This window comes from Ambystoma mexicanum, chromosome 3p (genome assembly GCF_040938575.1).
Source record: "Ambystoma mexicanum isolate Mex_15411 chromosome 3p, UKY_AmexF1_1, whole genome shotgun sequence".
Classification (NCBI taxonomy): domain Eukaryota; kingdom Metazoa; phylum Chordata; class Amphibia; order Caudata; family Ambystomatidae; genus Ambystoma; species Ambystoma mexicanum.
Genome location: NC_090925.1, coordinates 615250297 through 615273990, shown reverse-complemented (window position 1 = coordinate 615273990; position 23694 = coordinate 615250297). Strand labels below are relative to the sequence as shown.

The window sequence follows — 23694 nt, the reverse complement described above, 5'->3', positions numbered from 1 at the left end:
CCAGGGCATCCAGCACCCAATGGTCAATGGAGATGGATTCCCAAACGCCGACGAATTTTGCCAGCCGGCCTCCCTCAGGTGGGGGCCCGACGCCACAGCCGGTTCAATCCGGTTTAGTCGCGGCCTTGCCGCCTTTGCCTCCTTGGCGACAACAACAGGATCCTCCTGTTTTGCCGCGTCCTATGTAGGCCTCCTGCGACGAAGAGTGGGCCGTTGTCCATCTGATGAAAACCGATGTTGGCGATGTCCGTGGCCACCGTAACAGCGCAGTCTGACGCCACTTCGCCTTCCTGTAGGATTTCCAGGGCCTCAGCCCTCTTGTCGTCCGAGAGGAAGTCCAGCAAGGGAGCGATCGTAAACCACAGCTCCCTGTCGTAGAGTGCCACGATCGCGAGGGCGTTGGCGCCTTAATCGTCGTCGCCGATTGACCCGTCCCATGGAGTCCAGCTTCTTCCCCTCGCTGTCCGGCGGGGATGTTGAAGTTGAAGCCGTCACTCCCGCTGCCTTCTTCTTGGCCGCGCAGAGACCACTAAATCCGGGGACGGCTGTGCCCTGAGGCACATAGGGGCGGAGTCCGGGACGCGGTACTTCTTCTCATACCGGTCTCTCTCAGCATGAGCCATGGACGGGTTCTTCAGGAGCACCAGAACCTCGTCCCAGATGTCGTCCTGTAACGGGACTAAGAGGACAGTCTTCCTTTTGGCCTCCCGCCGTTGGTAGAGGAAACCTTCCTTCTGTTCTTCGGGGCAGAGCTGGAAGAGCTCAGGTCCCCTGGCGATCATGGCATGGAACGAGCCAATTTCGTCAGGCGGGCAGGGGGGGGGCCCGAGGAGGTGGTGAAGGTAGGTCCATTCCGTCGTCACCACTGTCGTCGCCGTCCCCGTCGTTGCCATCTCCGTTCCTGTCTCATCCCTCGGAGGAGGGTATGGGGTTAAGGCTGGAAGGGGGGAGGAGGGTGGAGGTAGGAGGATGGACTCGTCTCTGCTTGCTAGGCAGACTCCCCGATGGACCAGGTCCCGCTGGGTCGTCGGTGGGGGGTAAGGGCATCCTTGTCCTCATCTCCACGCACAGGGTCTGTATAGCCATCAAGATAGCTCCTGAATTGTCCTGTGGAATGGGTACCGGCTGCACCGGGACTGACGGATGAGGCGCGCGGTCCTTCGCAGCCCTATCTTCCTCGTCGGCCCCCCATTGCTCTCCTCATCGGGATCCTTCCCGTGGGCCCTGGATTCCTTGAACTTCTTGTCCAGAATCCTTTGGATGCTCGCCAACTCATCCTCAGAGGTGGTACCTGTGTCCGTTATGGCTACCGTGCCGCCCCCTCCTTCTCCTGCTGGGGTTTCACAGGGGTCTTCTCGATAGGCAGAAAAGAGGATTCCCTCCTGGGCGGCAGGGAAACTCTAGCCCCAGAAGTCACCTCCACTGGGGAAACCTCCGTAGGTTTCGCCAGGGCCGCCACGACTCCCTCAATCGAGGCCTTAGCCGGTTGAATCAGGGCCTTCACGACCTTGGGCGTGCCTGAAGCCTTCACCTTTGGGGGGGGGGGTCACCGCCTCGCTCCCCCTCAGCTGGCTCCCTCCCTTTACCTTTTGGTGGGCCCCTGTCGCCGGAGCGGCCTCAAAGGTCTTAGAAGACCGCTCGGATTTCTTCCTCTTCTCACCTGCTGCTGGACTCTTCCCCCTCCAGGTAGTAGGTGAGTCGAATATGACGATCCTTCATTGTCCGTTGGGACATGTTCTTACAAAACGCACAGTCCTTCTCCACGTGCGATTTGTCGTCGTGAAGGCAGTAGAGGCACCGAGAGTGCTCATCCTCTTTAAAGACGTTCTGAAGTCCGCATCCACGGCAGTTCCTGTACAGTTTGGATCCAACAGGCGTCATGCTTCGCTTGTCCTGGGCCATGTCCACGCAGGGCAGGCCTCAAAGATCTTCTGGAATCCTCCAAGAAGTGGAAAACACGACGAAAAGATGCCCTTGAGGGGCGTAGAAAATTCCCAAATCGGGTCCCCGTTAATCGCAAGTAAAGTTGGTGGAGCTTGAGGCTCGATTGGCCGAAAATATAAGGGTAAACTCTTCCAAAAAATGCAAAACGCAGTAAAAGCTCCAGAGCTACAGCACGAGGACTCCCAACATTGAACGTGCAGTAAAAATCTGAAGATGGCTGCCATAGGAGTGGCTTAGGTAGAGGGCAGTCATTGGCTGGGGGCAGTATGACCCAGAGACCAGTGATTGGTTACTAGTAGAAAGACAGTTCAGAAACAAAACTGAAACTGATTTTTTTTCTTTACCGAGGATTCCCAGCCTGACAACGGGGAATATTCATGAGCATGTGAATCCATGCCAGACCCCATGCTGGAGAAGTTATAAATAGGACGCACGGCGCCCGTAGCCTCAGTTTATGTTTTTTCCTGCATAACGTATGGCATGCACATATCCAATGCCTGCTTGACTGCACATAGCCTTGTGGGAATGTAAGCTGCAATAGCATAGGAAATTCTCCAGAGGGGCAGGCTGGGAGGGTGATGTGGAATACGATGGAGGAACATCCAGACGAAAGAACGTTACAAGTTGTAACTTGTTCTTCGAATGGATTGTCCCCTCCAACGTATTCCACATCTTTGACAGACTCCCAAAGCAGTACCAGAAAATGGAGGAGGGAAAAGAATTTAGAATACCCAATCAGAGGGCAGAATAAAGAACCGCCTTACCAAAGGCCATATCCAGGGAGTAATGGTTGACAAAGGTGTGGATAGAAGCCCAGGTGGCTGCGTCACAAATATTCCTTATAGGAACTCCCCTCTGCAGGGCTGTGGAAGTAGCCACGCCCCTAGTGAAATGAGCTTGCAACCCTTCCGGAGGGTCGTTGCCCGCCAATCGGTAACATTCAGTAATGGTGAGGATAATCCACCTGGACAAGGTCTGTTTGGTAACAGCCTGGCCCAATCTGTGTCCAGCATACCCCACAAAGAGTTGATCGTCCACTCTGACCCTGGACATCTTAGAAATATAAAAGCTCAGAGCTCTCCTAGGGTCCAACCTATGGAGTCGCTCCTCTTCCTTAATAGGATGAGGAGGAGGATAGAAAGACGGAAGAACCCCTTTCTGGATTAAATTAAATCCAGATACTACCTTAGGTAGAAAGGAAGGACGTACCCTCAGTACAACCCTATCCTTGTGGAAGACAGTAAAGGGTGGCTTAGATGAAAGTGCTTGCAATTCACTTACTCTGCGAGCGGATGTAACCGCAACCAAGAACGCCGTTTTGAAAAACAACACTCTCAAAGGACAAGAGTACAAAGGTTCAAATGGAGCACCCATCAGGACTTTCAAGACCAAATTCAGATACCAAACCAGCACCTGGAACAGGGACAGCGGGAACACATTAGTGAGCTCTTTAGGAAATTGAAATCAAATGAAACTTAAAATAAGAATATTCTTCAGACGAGGGCTTGAAGATAGACAACGCCACCAGGTAACCTTTAATGGTACCTAATTGAAGGCCACTGTGGGCCAAGGAAAGCAAGAAAGATGGAACCATGGGAATGGAACACTGAAAAGGATAAACATTTTGTCCCCCGCACCAGTCGCAAAACTTACGCCAACGGTACAGGGATTTGGTTGCTGCTGGCCGCAAGCAACGCCTCCATCATGTCATCTGGGAGGTCCCAATCCTCATACCTCAACCTTTCAGATACCAAGCGTGAAGGTTGAGAGTTTTGACCTCTGGATGGAGAACCCTGACCCCCCCATCCACTTGCGGGGTCCCCCAAGAGCGACCAGAAGGACTTCCTAAGCCAACTCCCACTCGTGAGAGACTGTGCTCTGCCTGCTCAGAGCGTCCGCCGGCGCATTCTCCTCTCCGGGCAGATGAACCGCCGAGAGTGAAACTCCTTGCTGGATTGCCCAGAACCAGAGCTGCATTGCCTCCCTGCACAATGGGAGTGGCCCTACCCTCCTCTTTTTTGTTGAGGTAATGCATGGCCACGGTTTTGTCTGTCATGATCAGGACACACTTCCCCCGCACAGACGGCACAAAAGCCTTCAGTGCCAGCCTGATGGTCTTCAGCTCTAACAGATTGATGTGGAGTTTGGACTCTGACGGAGACCAAGGACCGCTGGCGGTCAAATCTTCGGCATGAGCTCCCTATTCTGTGAGGGAAGCGTCCGTCACTACTGTCACCTGAGGCCACGGTTGCCAAAACAGCTCCCCCTTCATCAGGTTCCCCTCGTTGGCCCACCACAGCAAATCCTGTGAGACCGATAGTGGAATCTGAACGGGATCCGACATCTTGCCTGAGAACTGTAACCACTGCAGCTTGAGGACCCATTGCTGGGATCTCATCCTCAGCCTGGTCTCTGGCACCAGAAAAATGCAGGATGCCATGAGGCCGAGCAACCTTAAGAATTCGAAAGCCAGGAGACGCTGGGCATGTTGAAACTTGTCCACCATCTGCACAATGTGATGAGACCTCACCTTGGGAGGCGAGCACTTGCCCAATGACGTGTCCAACACAGCCCCGATGTACTGGAGCTGCTGGGAAGGCGTCAGATGCGACTTCTTGAAATTGAGGGAGAAACCCAGCTTGTGGTCCCTCCAGCTTGTGGAGGGAGTGTCAGGTGAGACTGAGATGATCCATCGCTTGCTCAGGAGAACGCGCACGGATCAGCCAACCATCCAGGTAGCAGTAGACGTGAATCCCTGCTCGACTTAGATATGCTGCTGCCACCACCACCACCACCACCATTAGCTTGGGGAAGACCCTCGTGGCGGAGGTCATTCCAAACGGCAGGACCCGAAACAAAGTGCGAGTCGCCAGCCGCAAACCTCAGGTACTTTCTGGCCTTTGGATGAATCGGCACATGAAAGTAAGCATCCTGTAGGTCCAGAGACACCAACCAATCCTGAAGTCGAAGGGCCTCGAGGACCTGAGAAAGAGTACCATCTTGAACTGGTCCTTCCTGAGAAGTTTGTTGAACCAACGTAAGTCCAAGATGGGTCTCAATTCCCCGTCTTTCTTTGGAATTAAAAAATATGGGAAATACCATCCCTTGTTCCTCTACGCTACAGGCACCAGTTCTATAGCGCCTTTCTCCAGCAGGGTCAAGATTTCCTGCACAAGGAGCGGATTTGGAAGCTTCAAAGAGAGATTACCCGGTGGATTGTCTTGAGGCCGCTTTAGGAAGGGAAGGCAGTAGCCTGGGCTATTGTATCCAGAACCCACGCATCCAAAGTAATGGCTTGCCATTCTTCGAGATGCTGAGACAGTCTGCCCGGAACCGGCAAACAATTGAACCTGGCCACTTGATTGTTTTGGAGCAACTGTGGCAGCGCCTGAAAGCAAAGAGGCAGCTGCCTGAGCGGCCTTGTCACCCCTATTTCCACCGACCACCACGGGTACTTTTACGCGGACCCCTTTGACTGGCGGCTCCTCTCGTCCTACCAAAGGAGGAGTAGTAACGAAAAGAACCTCCCCTCCACTGCTGTCCCCTAGGACAAAAAAGCGGAGGTTGATGCACAGCTGCGCTCAAAGATTTTGCCGCAGCTTTTGAGGTCTGCGACCTCTCAAGGCTCTCGTCAGCCTTGCTGCCAAACAAATGCGCGCCCTCAAAGGGCATGTTCAAAAGACGGGCTTGCACATCAGGAGCAAAACTCGACTTCCGCAACCACGCAAATCTGCGTATAACGGTGCTTGCAACCATGGACCGGCTAACACTGTCGGCCGTGTCCAATCCCGACGGAAGGGATTCACACATGGCATCCTTGCCATCTTGCACGAGAGCAAGGAACCCATCCCTTTCTTCCCCTTCGGGAATATGCTCAGCCGCAAGAGAAACAATTCCACAGAGTGTGTGAAAATCTTGCTAAGGCACAAGTGGAGTTGGCTGACTTTAGCACCATAATCCCCGCAGAAAACACCTTGCGTGCCCAACCGTCGAAGCGTTTGTCGTCCCTTTCAGGAGGGATGGTAGGGTACACCACCTGCCTCGAGGTGGCCGCAGTCGTCTGAAACACCAAACTCTCGGGAGTGGGGTGAGATGAAAGGTAGCTGGCGTCGCTACGGGAACGGCAGTATTTTTTAGTTAACAATTTGTTAACTGCCGGAAGAGATTCCGGCGTCTGCCAGGCAGCCGCCACCCTTTTCTGCAACGTCAAATGAAAAGGTAACACCGGGTCAGAGGACGGACCTTGATCCAAAATATCCATTAAGTCATCCTGAACAAAAGCTTCTGGAGGACTAAACTAACCAAGACGCTCGGTGACCCTAGCCATCAGTCTCCTGTAGGACGACTCAGCATGAGCCCCAGGCTCAGGCCTGCCAAATTCCACCTCAGGAGAAGTGTCCAAGCCACTGGCATCATGAAGAGATTGCTGTAACTCTTAAGTTAAGAGTCCTGGAAAAGACAGGAGCCACATCAGGCTCAACAGGGTCAAAATCTAAATCTGACCTCTCCTCATCCTCATAGATGTCATCCAGAGGGAGGAAAAACTCCTGCCTCGGGACCAAAGAGGGTCTGGAATCCTTAACAGGCCTCACAGACTTGTAGGAAGTAGCCTTGCTTGGAGGATCCACAGTACCAGGGATCTCCATCAACAAAACGCAGGCAAAAGGAACCGAAGGTAACTAGGGCGCCAATGGCTTCGGCGTCGAGGGCGCTGATGGCTTTGGCGTTGACAACGGCGCAGAGGACTCGTGCGAAGGCAAAGCTTTGACATCCGTATCCGACGGACACGGTGCCGACGGAGCCGATGCCGACCTCGAGCCCTTACCAGGAAACACGTCTCTTGCGATCATTCTGAACCTTGTCCGAACGGGACCTCAAGGGTTCCCGATGAGGACCGCGCAGAGAACCTGAGCCCAAAGGCGCACGAGCCACGGATCGAGACCGTTCTTTGCCGGCTTCTTCCGAAGGAGCGGACGGAACTGTGCCCTGGGATTGGAAAATCACCAGCATCTTCTTTCTGAAGGCTGCCCATTCCTCCGGAGTCGAGGACTTAGTAGGAAAAGCCATTTTCCTCGCTGCGCTATCCTCAGAGGAGGACTGGGAAGCCGACTGGTGACGGTGCTTCCTGGAATGCCGAGACGAGGAATGGCGGGAACCACTCTGGGACCGAGATCCCCGGGACGCCTTATGACGAGGAGAGTTGCCCCTCGAATCGTCAGTGAACATCCCCTTAGAGGTTTTACAAGACTTACTAGGTTTAGAACCCATACCTACCTGGAGCTTCCCCTTACGCTCCCGCAAGGCCTTAGCAGTCAGCGACTGGCATTTGGAACAGTCGTCGGTGTCATAACTCACGCCCAGGCACCGCAAACAAATGCGATGTCCATAATCAACATCGTAGACTTGCAGTCCCGGCAAGTTTTAAAGCCAGACCGCAGAGTTGCAGGGGTCGAAGAAGAAGACATTCACAAGGAATACACAAGGCGCACTGAGTCTCCAAAGCAAACACGTTTGCGGAAAAAACTTAACTGAGGCTACGGGCGCTGTGCGTTCTATTTATAACATCCGGTGGCGTCGCCCACGACTGAGGCCTTCGAGGGACATCGACCCAATGGCATCGACGCAGGACGCCCACTGCCGAAAAAGTTGCCGAAGTACACAGCTGTGGACATTACATGTCAAAGATGTGGAATACGTTGGAGAACACAATCCATTTGATATTACCATTTAACTGGGATGAGGAGCGTGGAAGAGGAGGAGACGCCGACACAAGTCGAGGCAGGAATTTAGCACCTGCGAGGGGAGGAGTCCCAGTGAGCCATTGAGCCAACATGCGGGGGCTGGGGGGTGGGAGAAGAGAGAGAGAGAGAGAGAGAGAGAAAACGCCACGTGCACAGAGAGGGAGCAACTGAGGAACAGACTGTGGTGGCTTGACCACGATGACTTTGTGGTAGGCAGGGTGCCCCCAAGAACTACTCTGAAACTAATATGCTGCAAAGGGAGATAACAGTATAACAATCCTGAGACTTGGGTGAAGAGGAAACTAAAATATACTATTACCAGCCAGAAAGAGGATCTGTCCCTTTAAGCCAAAATTCCCATTTAACTGGGACGATGAGACTGGAAGAGTAGGAGACATCGACACAAGTTGAGGCCGAGAGACACATATGCATGCAGGAGAGGACGCCTTGCGGCGCAACACCTGAGAGGGGAGGCGTCTCAGAGAGCCGCAGAGCCCACAAGCTTCGAAAACTGCTTTCAGAGAGAGAGCAAAGGACTGGACGCGCTGTGTCCACCGAGAGGGAGAAGGAACAAGTTACTTACCTGTAACTGTTGTTCTCCAGCATGGGTCTGGCATGGATTCACATGCTCATGAATATTCCCCGTCGTCAGGCTGGGAATCCTCGGTAAAGAAAAATCAGTATCAGTTTCGTTTCTGATCTGTCTTTCGTAGTAGTAACCAATCACTGATCTCTGCGTCATACTGACCACAGCCAATGACTGCCATCTCCCTAAGCCCCGCCTCTGGCAGCCATCTTCAGATTTGGTAGCACGTGAAGTGGCAGTATGACCAAGTGAAGAGCCGCAGAGGGGAAGGCGGGAGGGTTCGCATGTGAATCCATGCCAGACCCATGCTGGAGAACAGTTACAGGTAAGTAACTTGTTCCTTCTCCAGCATGGGGTCTGGCATGGATTCACATGCTCATGAATAAAGAATACATAGCAGTACACACATGCACAACCACGGGAGGTGGCAACAGGCTCAACATTAAGCAATACAACAACTCAACATTAAGCATCTCTTACCTTCTCACCAGGCTCACCTTAGGCGAACAGGTTGCGCAGCACTGCTTGGCCGACCCTGGATTCCTCCCTGGAATCTCGGTCGACGCAGTAGAATTTCGTGAAGGTGTGCGTCGACCTCCACGTAGCAGCCCTGCAGATGTCCAGCAGGGGCACACCAGATAGGAAGGCTGTGGTAGCTGCGATCGCTCTGGTAGAATGGGCTCTCGGAAGGCCGGGCAGCGGTCGGTTTGCCAACCGATGACAGTACATGATACAGCCGGTGAGCCATCTGGAAATGGAAGCCTTTGAGAGAGCCTTCCCCTGATTGACAGGTCCAAAGTTCACAAAAAGTTGTGACGTCTTCCGAAAACTCTTTGCGCGGTCCACGTAGAACTTCAGCGCTCTAGCCACATCCAGCAAGTCCTTTCAGCTGGCGACGAAGGCGACGGGAAGAAAACAGGCAACACCAAGGGTTCGTTGAGGTGGAAGTCCGACGGCACCTTGGGCATGAAGGAGGGGTGCGTCCTGACCACTACCCTCGTGTCGTGAAAAGTTAAGTACGGGGGCTTGCAGGAAAGGGCCTGGATCTATCCCACCCGTCATGCGGAGGTGATGGCCACAAGAAACGCTGTTTTCCAAGACAAGAACTTCAACGGAGCGGAGTGCAGAGGCTCGAACGGAGGTCCCATGAGCTTGGTCAGCACCACGTTGAGCTCCCACGCCGGGGCCGGAGCCTTCACCGGCGGGAACGATCTGAACAGTCCCTTCATGAATTCTTTCACCAGACGATGAGACCACAAAGACGTCCGTCCCGTGGTTCTGGTGTATCGGGAGATCGCAGCAAGATGAACTTGATGGAAGCGTGCGCCAGTCCAGCCTTGGCCAGCGTCAGTAAGTACGGCAGTACTTGAGGAGCCGTAATCCGTAGAGGGTTAATCTTCTGTGCATGGCACCAGACAGAGAACCTCTTCCATTTGTGTCCGTAGCATTTAAGAGGTGAGGACGCCCTGGCCTTTGCAAGAACCTCTCTGCAGTCGGCCGGTATGTCGTAGCCTCCAAACTCTAACGCTGCAGGAGCCAGGCCTGCAAGTTCAGCGACTTCGGGTCGTGATGGAGGATGGCCCCTCCTTCCCTGGAGAGAAGATCCGCGTCAACTGGCAGCTTGATTGACGGGGACGCTGACAAGTCCAGAAGGTCCGGGAACCATATCTGCCTCGGCCACGCAGGTGCGACGAGGATCATCCTGCACCGTGACCTCTTGAGCTGGTTGATGAGCCGGATCAGCAACGGCAATGGAGGGAACGCGTAAAGAAACAGGCCCTCCCAGGGGAACGAGAAAGCATCGCCCATGCTCCTTGGCTGGGGAAACCTGCTGGCGAACCTCCGGCACTTGGAGTTCGTCGCCGTCGCGAACAGATCGATCTGGGGAGTGCCCCACCGTCGGAAGAGGCGGTCCACTAGATCCTGTCATAGCTCCCACTCGTGGCACGAGCGCAGCTCTCTGCTGAGGCTGTCGGCGATGGTGTTTTTTATTCCTGCCAGATGAAACGGCACCAGAAACATTCCTTGCGCGACGGCCCAATGCCACAGATCCTGCGCCTCCTTGGACAGGGCTGGGGATCTGGTACCGCCCTGCTTCCTGATGTAGAACATGGTGGTGGTGTTGTCGGTGAAGATCCTCACCACCTTGCCCTTGAGGGATGGAAGAAAGGACCCGAGGGCCCAAAACACTGCCCAGAGCTCCAGGACGTTGATATGGAGGGACTTCTCCGTCGGGAGCCAAAGGCCTCTCGCGTGCAGATTTTCGGTGTGCGCACCCCACCCTTCCAGGGAGGCATCCGTGGTCACTGTCTTCTGGTGGCCCGGCTGGAAGTCCATGCCCGCCATCAGATGCGCGCGGGTGCCCCACCACCGGATCGCTCGTCGGAAGCTCTCGTCGAGTGTGATCCTGTCCTCGAAGCTGCCCGTCGTCTGAATCCAGCGCGCGTCCAGGAACTCCTGTAACGGGTGCATCCGAAGCCTGCACAGGTGGATGAGATAAATGCAAGAAGACATCATTCCGAGGAGGGATTTGATGGACCTCACCCTGGCCACGTCCGCAACCAGCATCCGCTGCACCTTGCCCAAGATGGCCCTCGTCCTTTCCTCCGACGGAGAGGCCAGAAGCGCCACTGTGTCGAGTTACGATCCCAGAAACAGCGCGTTTTACACGGGCACCAGGTGGGACTTGGCGTAGTTTATGGAGAATCTCAGGTCTGTGAGTAGTTGGACGGTCCTCGCCGTGTGCTCCGCGGCGAGTTCCCTTGTCTTTGCTCGGATGAGCCAGTCGTCCAGGTAGGGGTAGACGTGGATCCCCTCCAGGCGCAGCCGCGCCGCCACCGGTGCGAGGCACTTGGTGAACACCCTGGGTGCCGACCTCAATCCGAAGGGAAGGGCTCTGAACTGGTAGGGACGCCCTTGGACCACGAATCTGAGAAACTTTCGGTGTCCCTTTAGGATGGGGATATGGAAGTAAGCATCCTCCAAATCCAACGACGACAGGAAATCGCCCTCCTCCAGCTGACCCAGGACGTGCTGGAGGGTGACCATCCGGAACTTCTGTGCCTTGATGAATTTGTTCAGTCGTCGTAGGTCCAGGATGGGACGCCATCCTCCCGTCCTCTTCTTCACGAGGAAGTATCTTGAGTAAACTCCGGAGCCCTGAAGCCTCTTTTGGACGAGCTCGATGGCGCCTTTCTTGAGCATCGCCTTTACCTCCAAGAGAAGTTGAGGGACGTGATGTTCCTTCCTGGCTACAGGGGGGACGCGCAGGCACTTCTTTAGAAACTCGAGCGCGTGACCCTGGGCCAGGTCGTCCAGCACCCAACGGTCGGTGGAGATGGACTCCCACACGCTGACGAAGCTCGCCAGCCGGCCTCCCAACGGGGTGCTTCGGTGGGGGCCCGACCCCACGGCCAGTTCAGTCCTGCTTCGACGAGGCTTTGCCGCCTTGTCCTCCCTGGCGACGACGGCGGGGTCCGCCCGACTTGCCTCGTCCCCTGTAGGCTTCCTGTGACGACGAACAAGCCGATTGACGATAGGTGGAAAATCCGCCGCCGGAACCTTTGGAGGCACCCTGCTTGCCTCCGCCGCTCCGAAAGGGCGGTTGTCGTTGCTGGAGAACACCAAGAGCCTGGGCCGTCTCCGTGTCCGTCTTGATGGCTTGTAGGGAATCGTCCACTGTTTTCCCAAACAGGTTGCTCCCGTCGAACGACATGTCCAAGACTCTGGTCTGCACGTCCTGCCGGAAGTCCGTTGCCTTGAGCCATCCACGCCGTCTAAGGCACACACCGTTGCCCAACTGGCGAAATCCAGTGTCAGCGATGTCTGTCGCTATCGTAATGGCGTGGTCCGACGCCACTTCTCCTTCCTGCAAGATCTCTAGGGCCTGGTAGGAAGTCCAGCAGGGGGGCGATTTTGTACCACAACTCCCTGTCGTAGCGGGCTACGATAGCCAAGGCGTTGGCAGCCTTAATCGTCGTTGCTGCCGATGAGATGACTCTGCGTCCCATCGTGTCCAATTTCTTTCCCTTGCCGTCCGGCGGGGAGGTGAGGCCGAGGCCCCCCCGCCCCGCTTTCTTCCTGGTCGCCGCGGAGACGACCAAGTCTGGGGTCGGCTGTGCCCGAAGGCACAAGGGGGCCGCGTCCAGGACCCGGTACTTCTTCTCGTACCGATCCCTTCTCGCAGGCGCTGTGGATGGGTTCTTGAGGAGGGCGAGACCCTCATCCCAGATATCGCCCAGTAGAGGTACAGCGAGGACCGTCTTCCTCTTGGTCTTGCGCTGTTGATAAAGGAAACCTTCCTTCTCTTCCGGGCAGAGCTGGAAAAGCTTGGATGCCCCGACGATCATGGCATGAAACGATCCAATCTCGTCGGGCGGGGAAGCCCAGGGAGGAGGTGACGACGGGAGATCCTCGTCGTAAACCTCGTCGTCTGTACCCGTCGCGGCCATGTCTGTCCCCGTATCATCCCCACGGGTCGTGGACGGGGAGGAGGGCTGAGCAGGGCGCGATGGTTGAAAAAGAGGTGGAGGATGAATCCTTCTTCTCTTAGGAGGAGGGCTCCCAGAAGGGCCTGGCTCCGGGTCCCCCGTCGGGAGCGGTTCCTCCGTTGGTGTTAACGGCAATCTCGTCCTTATCTCCGAGCATAAGGACTGTATAGCCAACAAAATGGCCACCGAGTTGTCTTGCGGCACTGGTTGAGGGGATTCCGACGGGCGGTCTGGAGCCCTGTCGGCACCCTTGACGTTATCGTCGTCTCCGACGTTGGGGTCCCTCCCGACGGGCTGGTCTTCTTCCACGCCAACGCCGTGGCTTAAGATTTCGATCAGCTCCTCTTCAGAGGTTGAGACCTAATCCATGACGACCTCCTGCCCCCCCTTTTTCTTCTCTGTCGGAGGTTTCACGGGAGTCCTGTCGATGGGCATGAAAGAGGACTCCCTCCGCGGTGGCAGGGAGACTCTGGGCCCCGAGGTCGCCACCACTGGTGTAGCCTCCGCAGGCTGAGCCAGGGCCGCTGCGACTGTCTCGATAGAGGCCTTGGCCGGGTGGATCAAGGCGTTCACCACCTTAGGTGCGCTCACCGCCTTATCCTTGGGGGGAGGGTCACCGCCTCGCTCCCCCTCCGATGGAGCCTTCAAGCTCGACCGGCGTCTCTCCAGGAGCTTCGCCGGGTGCTCAACCTTCCTCTTACCCAAGCCAGTGCGTTGGCTCGTGGTTGATGGCGCCGGGGAGGATGCGCCCTGCCTGGCACCCGTAGAACCTGACCGTTCGGCGCTCCCGGTGCCAGCGGACTCGCGGTGCTTGACCTTCTGTTGGGCCCCCGTCGCCGGGGTGCCCTCAAAGGTCTTAGAAGACCGCTCCGACTTCTTCTTTTTCTCACCCGACGGGCTCTTCCCTTCCAGCCAGTTGGCGAGACGCAGATGGCGGTCCTTCATGGTCCGCTCCGACATATTGCCGCAAAACGCACAGTCCTTCTCCACGTGCATCTTGTCCTCAGGCAGGCAGTAGAGGCAAAGGGAGTGTTCATCCTCCTTAAAGACATTCTGAAGCTGGCATCCAGGGCATACCCTGAACAGCTTTTCGGGCGTTGAGCTTCCCTTCTCCTGGGTCATGTCCGAGATGGGCCTGAGAAACTTCTGGAGTCCTCCAAAAGCGTGGCTCGACGAAATCTTCACCCTTGAGGGGCGTAGAAGAATCCGACACAGGTCCCCGTTGATCGGATAAAGAAACGGTGGAGCTTGAGGCTCTTTTGACCGAAAAAGAGAACATTTTCCTGTGAAAAAAGTGCAAAAAAAGCACTAAAGCTCGAGAGCAATAGCACGAGGATCCCAACACTTGAACGTGCGGTAAAAATCTGAAGATGGCTGCCAGAGGCTGGGCTTAGGGAGATGGCAGTCATTGGCTGTGATCAGTATGACGCAGAGATCAGTGATTGGTTACTACTACGAAAGACAGATCAGAAACGAAACTGATACTGATTTTTCTTTACCGAGGATTCCCAGCCTGACGACGGGGAATATTCATGAGCATGTGAATCCATGCCAGACCCCATGCTGGAGAAATCAAGGAACCGTCAGTGGTGGCATAATCACAACGACTTCTTATTGGGCAGGGTGCCCCCAGAACTGAGTGGAGACTACTACGCTGTAAAAGAAGCAAACCGTCCGGATACACGCATTATTTGTGTTAGGGAGAATTCTCTGAAAGGTGCCAATGCCTCCCACCTTAGAGACCTCCAGCTCTTTTGTTAAACTTTGGGACTTTGAACTTTTCATTTCAATGTGTTTTCTGTGTTTGTTTCTTTTGGTTATGGAGTCTAAAACTCCATAGGCATCATCTTTTATAATTGTGTCACAAAGCACCTTCAGTGCAGTGACACGGGGAAGTCTTTCAGATTTCCCAAGGTTTAAATACCTTCTCTGGGATAAACTACTGTTTCCCAGAGCAGTAAAGTGAAATAGACTTTACTTACCATTGTAACTTTCTAGACCCAGCACACACTATCTTACAATAGAGTGCTGGAGGGGTTACTTAGTATCCCCTCTGTCTAGCTTCTCATGTAACATGTTTTATGTTACCTATTCCTCACTGAATGGCTGGTGGCAGTGGTTTTGTTCCGAACTACCATGGTTTGCATTTACTGCAGCTGTTCGCAGCTCCGGTAACGCTAACCGCAGGAGCCATCTTTTTCAAAATGGTGCAGACCCCGATCTTAGTTTTTCGCCATGTCTTTGTGGAAAGGTCCTTCTAGAGAGTTTCTCTGCGCGCCAAACCAGGTTTGGTCTCTTTGTTAATTTCGCCTTCGGCTGGGTTTCTGAGAGAAACCTGCCTCTGGCTCCAGAGTGTCTGGGGTAGGCAGGAAGTGAGGGAGGTGCCCGAAACTCCCTGTGCTTAGTCTACTAAGAGACCCAAATGCACTCTGTGGTGATTGGGTGATTGGCTGGCTGACTGTCCGGCAAAGACAGCCACCCTGCTGGGTGTGTGACAGCTAGGCTTGAATGAATGGGAGAACACTGAATAAAAGGCGAGTCTTTTGGCTTGGAAGGCAGAGTCGACCACTGGACGAAGGAACCGAAGAAGAACTTGAAGAGCACGCCGGCTGCAACTCCTGGACCGTTGGTTTGCCCGGTGAAGCCCTGCTGCAGTGCCAACTTGCCAAGTTCGTATTGACATAGAAGCCCCTGCAAGGACAACTTCTCCCTCTGAGTTGGTGGGACCAATCAACTCCAAAGAAAGCCACATGGACACCCATCTCAGAGCTGGTTAAATTTCCTCAGAGTTGCTGCAGGAAACGGTATAGGCAGGGAGAGGGAAGCCAGATTGTGTGCGTTACTCTTAAGCTGGGACCCCAGAAGCAAGGAAAGTCCACCTTGACAGCCAGGAACCGCGCTTGTTGCTATTTGCGGTAGCCGCGAGAAGCTGAAACGGCCACTGAAAGCGAAGTTGCAGGTTGGCAGTTTTTGACAGTGCCAGTGCAGGGCAGGAGTCCCCTGATGTCCTCCCTCTTGTCCCCACGACTGAGGCCCAGGAACAGTGAGACATGCAGAGCTGCACAGGAACAGAAGTCATCAGCTGCATCTTTTCTTCTTTACCAAGGTACTGTAAAACAAGTCTAAGAGAACTTACCTCTTACTGTGGAAGCGCTTGTAACTTCTGCAACTCACAAGTCAAATCAGCTTGTGGCCCTAAATTTGATTTTTCTTTTTATCAAAGACTCCTAAGAACTTGTGCAAAGACTTTTCCATTTACTTACCTGAAGTGCTGCATCCTATACAAATACTTTTGCCCATTGACTTTGGCTTAGCCTATTGAATTGAATGACTCTTCTAGTGCAATCTAAAAGTATTTGCCCTGCTTAAGAATATTGATGATCTCTTGCTGTTCTAATAAGCCTTGCGTTTTACCAACTTTTAAGAGTGTTCTGAATGCCAACATTAAGATATTAATGTCCCCAGCACCCTTGTTATTGAAATCACCTGTGGCTGTAGGTTGTGTCTGTGGGCCATCCCAAAAGGGTCTTGTCTGATTCAGAAACTCAGAGTGCACAATATTGAAGCGTATTTGTGTGTCACTAGTATATTGCTCCCTTCTAAAGAAGGCTTTATAACTGACTGATAAATACATTAATAATTGTTTATGCAAGAAACCTTTAGTCTAAGAGTTTATTTGAATACCTGTAACTGTGAATCTTTGTGTAACTCCACTACAGCTCACATTTCCCCTCTTGAGATAAGCCTGGCTGCTCAACACGCTACCAAAACTGTGCAGTACAAGCTTATACCAAAGGTTGGGTTGCCTATACCTGTAGTCATAGTTTTAGTGTTCGCAGAGGGTACTGCATTCAAACCTTGCCTAACTGTTTTCAGCTTGCACGGAGAGCGGGCCACCAGCGAAAATTGAGTTGTGAAGAAAGGGGGCAACGAGCAGACCCCGAGTGATAAGAGGCAACAGAGAGGTTTCTCCACTGTACCAAAGGTAATAGGGAGACCAGGAGACCTGGGAGGCCGAAAGGGGATTATGGAACAGCAGAAACTAGTCTCAGCAGAACTGGCGAGAAAGTAACATTGAAGACAAAGAAGTGGAACTTTAATAACAGGAAAGACAGAATAACAATAAATGTTGGAAAAGTGGTCAGAAAGACTGAGATACCTATACCTTAGGAAGAGGGGAGAATACTATACATGCCAAGTAACAGAATGTAATCCAGAAGGAGACTCCTATGAAGGGAAGGAAAGGGAGTTCCCTGAGAGTCAAGATAAGAAACAAAACACCTTAAGAGAGGGGCATAGGGGGATCTTAACTATCAGTAGAGCAGATCAAAGCTAAGGCAACCAGTGCTACCCAAGCACGGAAGACACTTCATGGTAAAGGAAAAGATAAGAGAGACAGACAAAGGTGACTCATGAAAAGCAATCCATAAAGAGGAGATACACCCCACAGAGCTTGTGAAAGAATTACAAGAACTGGTAACAAGAGTGAGAAGAAACTATTTAAAATGAGCCTACTGGTAACAAGCTGGACGCCAAGGAGAATACTTTGAGAGAAAAGACAATCAGGAGAAGGGAGACATTCTCCTGAGCTTATTTTTGTTAGGATGGTGGTAGGGTCAGTTAAGATTCGTTTTTTGGACAGCTGCCCTTTGTGTTTTGACATTCCTGATGACTGATGAACACCTTTGTTATTTACATAGGCAGGGGAATACCCACATAGCAATAGGGAAAGCTAGGCCTTTTTCTCATCAGTTAATAAACATCCAATCAGAATGTCGATACTATGTCCGCTTCCGTGTTGTTCTTATGATCATCCACATATGGTATCAGCGTGGGATGTTAAAGTCCTGAGATATATACAAGTCCCACACTCCTATGAGTATATGGCAACACCTATTGACAAACTTCTACCAATCGGACGGTTGGGTAAAACCTTCTTCAGGGATAAAATCACACGTCATCCCACTTGAACCCTTACCACTGACTGCTCTTACTTCTTGTTTACCGGACGACTCAGAACGGGAAGAAGGATTAGACAAGACTACCCAAGCCCTCAAACATTTGGACGAGTGGGAAGAAGCAGGAAGTGATCTTTCAAAGACTCCCCCCCCCCCCCTCCTCCTCCGTGAACCCTGACAGTGAAATGAGTGCCCTCGAGGATCTCCTGGAGTGCTTAGTATATCAGATTCAAGTAGATCTGCGACTCCCGGAAGAGCTCGACCAAGTACGACAGGGACCCGCAGATTTAGAAGTTAGGATTTTCTGTGTTTTGACTTCCTGACGACCGACGAGCACCTTAGTTATTTACATAGGCAGTGAATAACCACATAGCAATAGGGAAAGTTAGGCCTTTTCCTTATCATTTAATAAACATCCAATCAGAATGTAAATACTGTGTCCGCGTCCTCCTCCTGATCCTCCACATATGCCACTTAGCTTATTGGTAGGGCAATATCTGACAGCATGCAAATCTGTGAACAAGTGAGTGCGGAAAAATATGTCTGCCAAAGTAGCGTGACTGGCTGGCTTGCCCACAATGACCTGGCTCAGCATACACAACCATTTTTGTTTCATGACAATAGCGCCTCCCCCACCTTTGCTTGCTCAGCATGGCAAGAGCAAATTTGAGCAACACCTCAAACTGCTACAACAATCGGGTTGCTCACAAGCTACACATTGGGAATCTCTGCTATAGATGCGGTTTATCAATTGGCAGTAAAAGGACAGAAAAGCATATAACTCCAGCAACAACCACATGGAACCGAGCAATGCCAGTAAGAACCACAAAACACCACAATAATAAACTTTTTTTACAGAATGTTTGCATCAGAAAGGCGTCCCTTGTGCTTCTGGGTGCAGTAGCAGGGTGAGCCACGCTGCATGCGTGGGCCCAAACGTTGTATTACAGAGGCGTGTTGAGAGTGAAATTAATAAATGTGGGGATAACTCTTGCAAACACATGGAATTCAATCAATCAGAATCCTTACAGTTGCATGCACATGCTAATTACATTTCTTCCCCATAACCTGCACTTTTTCTCCACGGGTTATCCTATTTGGTAGCTTCCTTAGGAAGAATAAGTCCAAGGCCCTGAATGTGTAAATCATGATGATCAGGAATGCACTTTCTTATCAGTAAGATTCAAAATATAGAACCAAAATACGGATTTATGGAATTGTAAATGTTCAGGAGAAAAATATTTTCCCGGGAAGAGCTGGGCAAAGACGCCTCAGTGTTCTTTTATTTTTAATGGTACATAACCACCAGGCGACCCCAGCATCATCGAAGGACACAGAGCAATACTATTAACAACCACACAGATGAGTACATACAGGCAATACCAAAAATCCTTCGGCTATCTGACCTGTAAAGTGCAGTGGTCTGTATTTCTTCAGTTCTTGGTGTAATGATGCTGTACTCAGTCCCGGGGCCAAAGGGATTCATTGCGATTGCTTGCCTGTTGCAGCTCCCAATTGTGATTTCCTCATACTCTTCTTCTTGTAGGACTGTCTCTCCATGCTCATTCATGTGCAATGTTACCACCTTCTGATGCTGAGGGGCCGAGCCAAGTGTCTGCTCCTCTGTCTGACAGGAACCTTCTTCTGAAGTCTGCATCTCTCCCGAAAGGCTGGACTTTACAACTGCTACCTGAGAAAGAGAGTAATAGAAGTGCATCATTGATGTGCCATTCTGGAGCTCACAAAATGCACTTAAAATGTTATATTTGACCCAATAACCCAAAATGCTACTGCTACCGCACAAAACAACTTTTACAGCTGCCCCCACCACTAAGTTGACTGCACTTTGAGATTACCTGTAGCGGTCCAACCCCAAGTTCCCTCTGGGCTCCCATGTTCAACAAGAGGTCCAGTGCAGCCTGAGTGGCCAGCTCAGCTGACTCTCCTTCCGCTAAAGAAAGAAAAAAAAATAAAAAAGAGCATGAAATATTTAACCATGAGATACAACACCCACATCTGACGACATCCATTGCCCGTTACCAGTAACTGGGCTTATATATTTATTCACATGTTAAAGAACGTACAACAAAGGCACTGTAAAAAAAACAGATTGTAACAATACACTCTAAGGTGTATGGTGACATGCAAAAGTGGATGAGCGAGGAAAGTTAAGGGAAAGGTAGGCAGGGGAAAGCTTGAGAGAAAATAATTTAATGCAGACTGTGGTTTGGTGGGGGTGACAGATGGTAGAGGTCAGCGTTAAGCTGTAGAGAAAAACATCAGTAGGAAAATGGTCAGAAGGACAAGTGAAGTTAAATGAAGAGGCCAGGAAAGTGACCAGCTGGGTTCTGTTAGGTAACATGTTCATATCTATGATAAATCTTCCTGACCTGTGTCAACCGCAGAACCTTTTGCTTTGACTAGGTAACTATTTTACCTTTTTACCTAGGTGAAGGGGAATCTTTTTCCTCTCTCATCCAGTCTTTTACTCATTATGGGTGACTTTTTATGTCTCTCCATAATGTATGGTTGGAGATCTAGTTTCCTATAACCTTTGACCTTAGGCTGGGTTGACCCTTTGGGCTTCCCTGTTCATTTCTCTTTAATGTATTCGGGTGAACTACAGTTCCCAAGTAGTAATGAGGGATTTTCATCCCCCTTTACATTTTATATAGTGAGCCAGTGTTAGGGAGAACTTTCATTTCTGTGCTAATTCCCTTCAACCTTAGAGACCCCCCTCCACCACAGCTCTTTTGCTGGATTTAAGACTTTTTAATTTTAACCCTGGAGTGAGAGAGACCTTTTTCTCACTCGGGTGTTTTTACCTGAATTGCATTTTGTGTTTTCACATTTTGTTTAGTCTGGCAAACTCCATAGGCATCTGCTTTTTGTATGGCGACACACAGCACCTTCAGTGCAGTGTCACTGAGGAATCCTTTAGATTTCTCAGAAGGTTTAAATACCTTTTCTTTGGTGAACTACAGTTCCCAAGAAGAGTAAAGTGAAATTGACTTTACTTACCTTTTCTCTTTGTGGGTCCAGCACACACCATATGGGGGGGTTACTTAGTAGCCCCTTATCCTTATTTAACAGTTTTATGTTACCCTCACTACTTTAAATGGCTGGTGGCAGTGGTTTACCTTTTCCGACCATTGTGCTTTTCTACCACGGACTGAACCCTCAGCTACAGTACAGCACACATGGGTGACCATTTTGTCAAAATGGCCCCTCTCTTTTTTTGCCGTTTTCTGTTTGTTAGGTCTTTCTTGGATTTTACTCTGTGTGTCAAGACAGGTTTGAGCCCTTTGTTTGTCTTGACTTTCGCGGGCTTCAGCCCTGAATCCGACCCTGGCTCCAGTGTGTCTGGAAGGACATGATGTGAGGGAGGGTCCCGAAACTCCCCTGTCCTTTATCTCTAGGAATGCCTGAATGAAAGTAGTCCTGATTGGTTGGCTGACTGTCCTTTACGGACTGCCACCCTGCTGTGTGATTGACAGCCTAGGCAGTGCATGATGGGGAGAAATATGCTTAAAAAGGTGAGGGTTTTGTGACTACAGGCAGAGTCGACTACTTGGAGAAACTCCCGACTAAGAAACCGTGAAAGAAGCCCACTGCAACCTCCTGGACCTTTGAATTGCCCGGTGAAGCCCTGCTGCTGTGCTGATCTTTTTCACCTTGGCAGAGAAGGTCTGGACAGAACAACTTCTCCCCTTGGGTTAGTGGGACCAACTAACCCCAAGACGAACTCCATTGGATCACCAACCCCAACTTGCTGTGCCTCTTCATTGCTGCAAGAGCCCAGGGTCCAGTGTCCATAGTCGATTGAAAGGTCTGCTGCAGAACAAATCCGGCTAGAAGCTCCAGGAGCCTCCCAAGGACCCTCCAGATCCAGAGTCCCCTCACCAGAGCACAGGACTGAGGGAGCGAAGGAAGTCCAATTGGTGTCCATGATCCGTATCAGTGCTGTTTGCTAAGCGCTGAAACCACGAAGTGCTGCTGAATGGAAAAGAACCTGTAGTTGCTGATGATCTTCCAGAGTACTGCTGCAGGAGCCCTCCAGACATCCTCAATTTCCCCACGAATGAGGCTCAGAAACCAGGGTTTGCATTGCTGTAGCAAGACGGAATCCAGCTGGACCACTCTTCTTCTAATCAGAGGTACTGTTTAGACTTGGGGTACTTACCTTATCGCCTTTAGTCATGCTTTTCTCACTGGGGAATTGCACTGGCTTACATTTTTTCGAATGGATCACAAGTGATTTTTCTGAACTTTCTAACTTTGTGCAAGACCTTTGTCCGAGAAGTGCATCATATCCGTAGACTGTGTCCAAATGACTGGCTGTCCTGGCTCCCAAAAGGCACTCTTCTAAATCCATTGACTTTGATACCGTTTGTCCCTCATAGGTGTTAGCTTGTTGTATATTGGTACTGCTGGGAAAGACTTATCTAGACTTCATTGGAGGAATGAGATGTCCTCACAATTGCTGAGAAATTGTTCTAACCTTTTTACTTCCCTAACCCTTTCCTCTCCTTTCTGCAACTCATTCGACAAAAGTGTATTGGTGTGATATATAAATGCAAATAATATCTTTATGATTGAAGTTGTCAACTCAGGGTGTAGGTGTAGTGTATAAAGTATATCCAAAGGTTATCCACTAACTTTATTTGACTCTGAAAAGTAATTTAAAAGTGCATTTGAATTGTTATAACAAATTGCCTTTTTAAAGGATGCTTATTTAAAACAGATGTTAAATAAAGAACTATTTAGAACTGAAACCTTGAGTGCAAGTGTTACTTGGCTGCTTGTATTTACAGATTTCAATTGTACAGCTCTACCGCTCACATTTACCCACCCCTCTTGAGACAGGCCTGGCTGCTCAGTTACACTACCAACGTGTGTATTACAGACCTATAGAAAAAGGTGGGTTACCTAATACCACGCAGATAAGTGTTGTGTAGTTTAACCCAGTGTGACTACAATTCTTACCTAACAGCCAGCACACCTCACCTCATGTGGAGTGCTGGGGGAATACAGTGCATCTCCTTTCTTACTTACCTGTAACATTTTTGCTACAATTGCAAGTTTGCTTGAATGGTTGGTGGCAGTGGTTTTACCTTAATGACTTGTAGTCATTTTTACTTACAGGCTGTTAATTTAGCCTCAGTATTGCACAGCAGGGACACAATTTTTCTAAATTGGTGGGCTCCTTTTCCCACAATTTCTTGCTTGCTTGTAGTTTGAGGTCTTCCCCTGCCATTCTAGGCAGGAACGACCTCAGTAGGAATTTGTCATCGGCGGGATACTTTGTATTCCCCGCCAAGGCTCCAGAGTGTCTGAGAAGGCAGGAAGTGAGGGAGGAGTCTAAAACTCTGCAGCCCTTTCTCTTTCACTTGCCTGAAAGGAGCACAGACTCAACGGGGGGGGGAGGGGTGGGAGGAAACTGCTGTCCTGATTGGACAGCCAGACCGCCCCTTTCTGTAATATGCAGGGAGAGATTGCAGAGGTTATGCTGTAGTTCCTGTTAAATACTCCGAACCTGGAAGCTACTGACAAGTGGACCACTAGAGCTGAAACAGAAGAGGAAGATGAAAAAAAAAATGGCTGTAGCGATTTCCAGCAAACTGAGAGCCTGTTGTATAACCAGAGCCTGTTACCCTTCCTTCCAATCAACCTGGGGGACCCGAAAACGATGACCCCGACCCAATGAGTCTAGTGGATCACGTAGATCCACTAGATGTGAGAGGACTGTTAGGCAAAGTTTGTATGCAGTACCCTTTAGGTGCACTACACACAACCCTGACCACAGGTATAGGAAACCCAACCTTTGGTATAAGCTTGTACTACACAGTTTTGGTAGCGTGTCGAGCAGCCAGACTTATCTCAAGAGGGGTCAATGTGAGCTGTAATGGAGTTACACAGAGATTCACAGTGACAAGTATTCAAATAAACTCTTACACCCAAGGTTTCTTGAATAA

At 51.1% G+C, this 23694-nt stretch overlaps 1 protein-coding gene across 3 annotated transcripts in view; it reads right to left on the bottom strand.

Annotated features, from left to right (window-relative positions):
- The window catches only part of ZNF335 (zinc finger protein 335), a 1126934-nt gene that overhangs the window by 672099 nt on the left and 431141 nt on the right, over positions 1-23694 (bottom strand). For all 3 annotated transcript variants that reach the window (XM_069651371.1, XM_069651372.1, XM_069651373.1), the window contains 2 exons: positions 19576-19670; positions 19126-19409 (listed from right to left, as the gene is read on the bottom strand). In XM_069651371.1, the coding sequence (XP_069507472.1) occupies positions 19126-19409; positions 19576-19670 (379 nt within the window). The remainder of the gene's footprint in view (positions 1-19125; positions 19410-19575; positions 19671-23694) is intronic.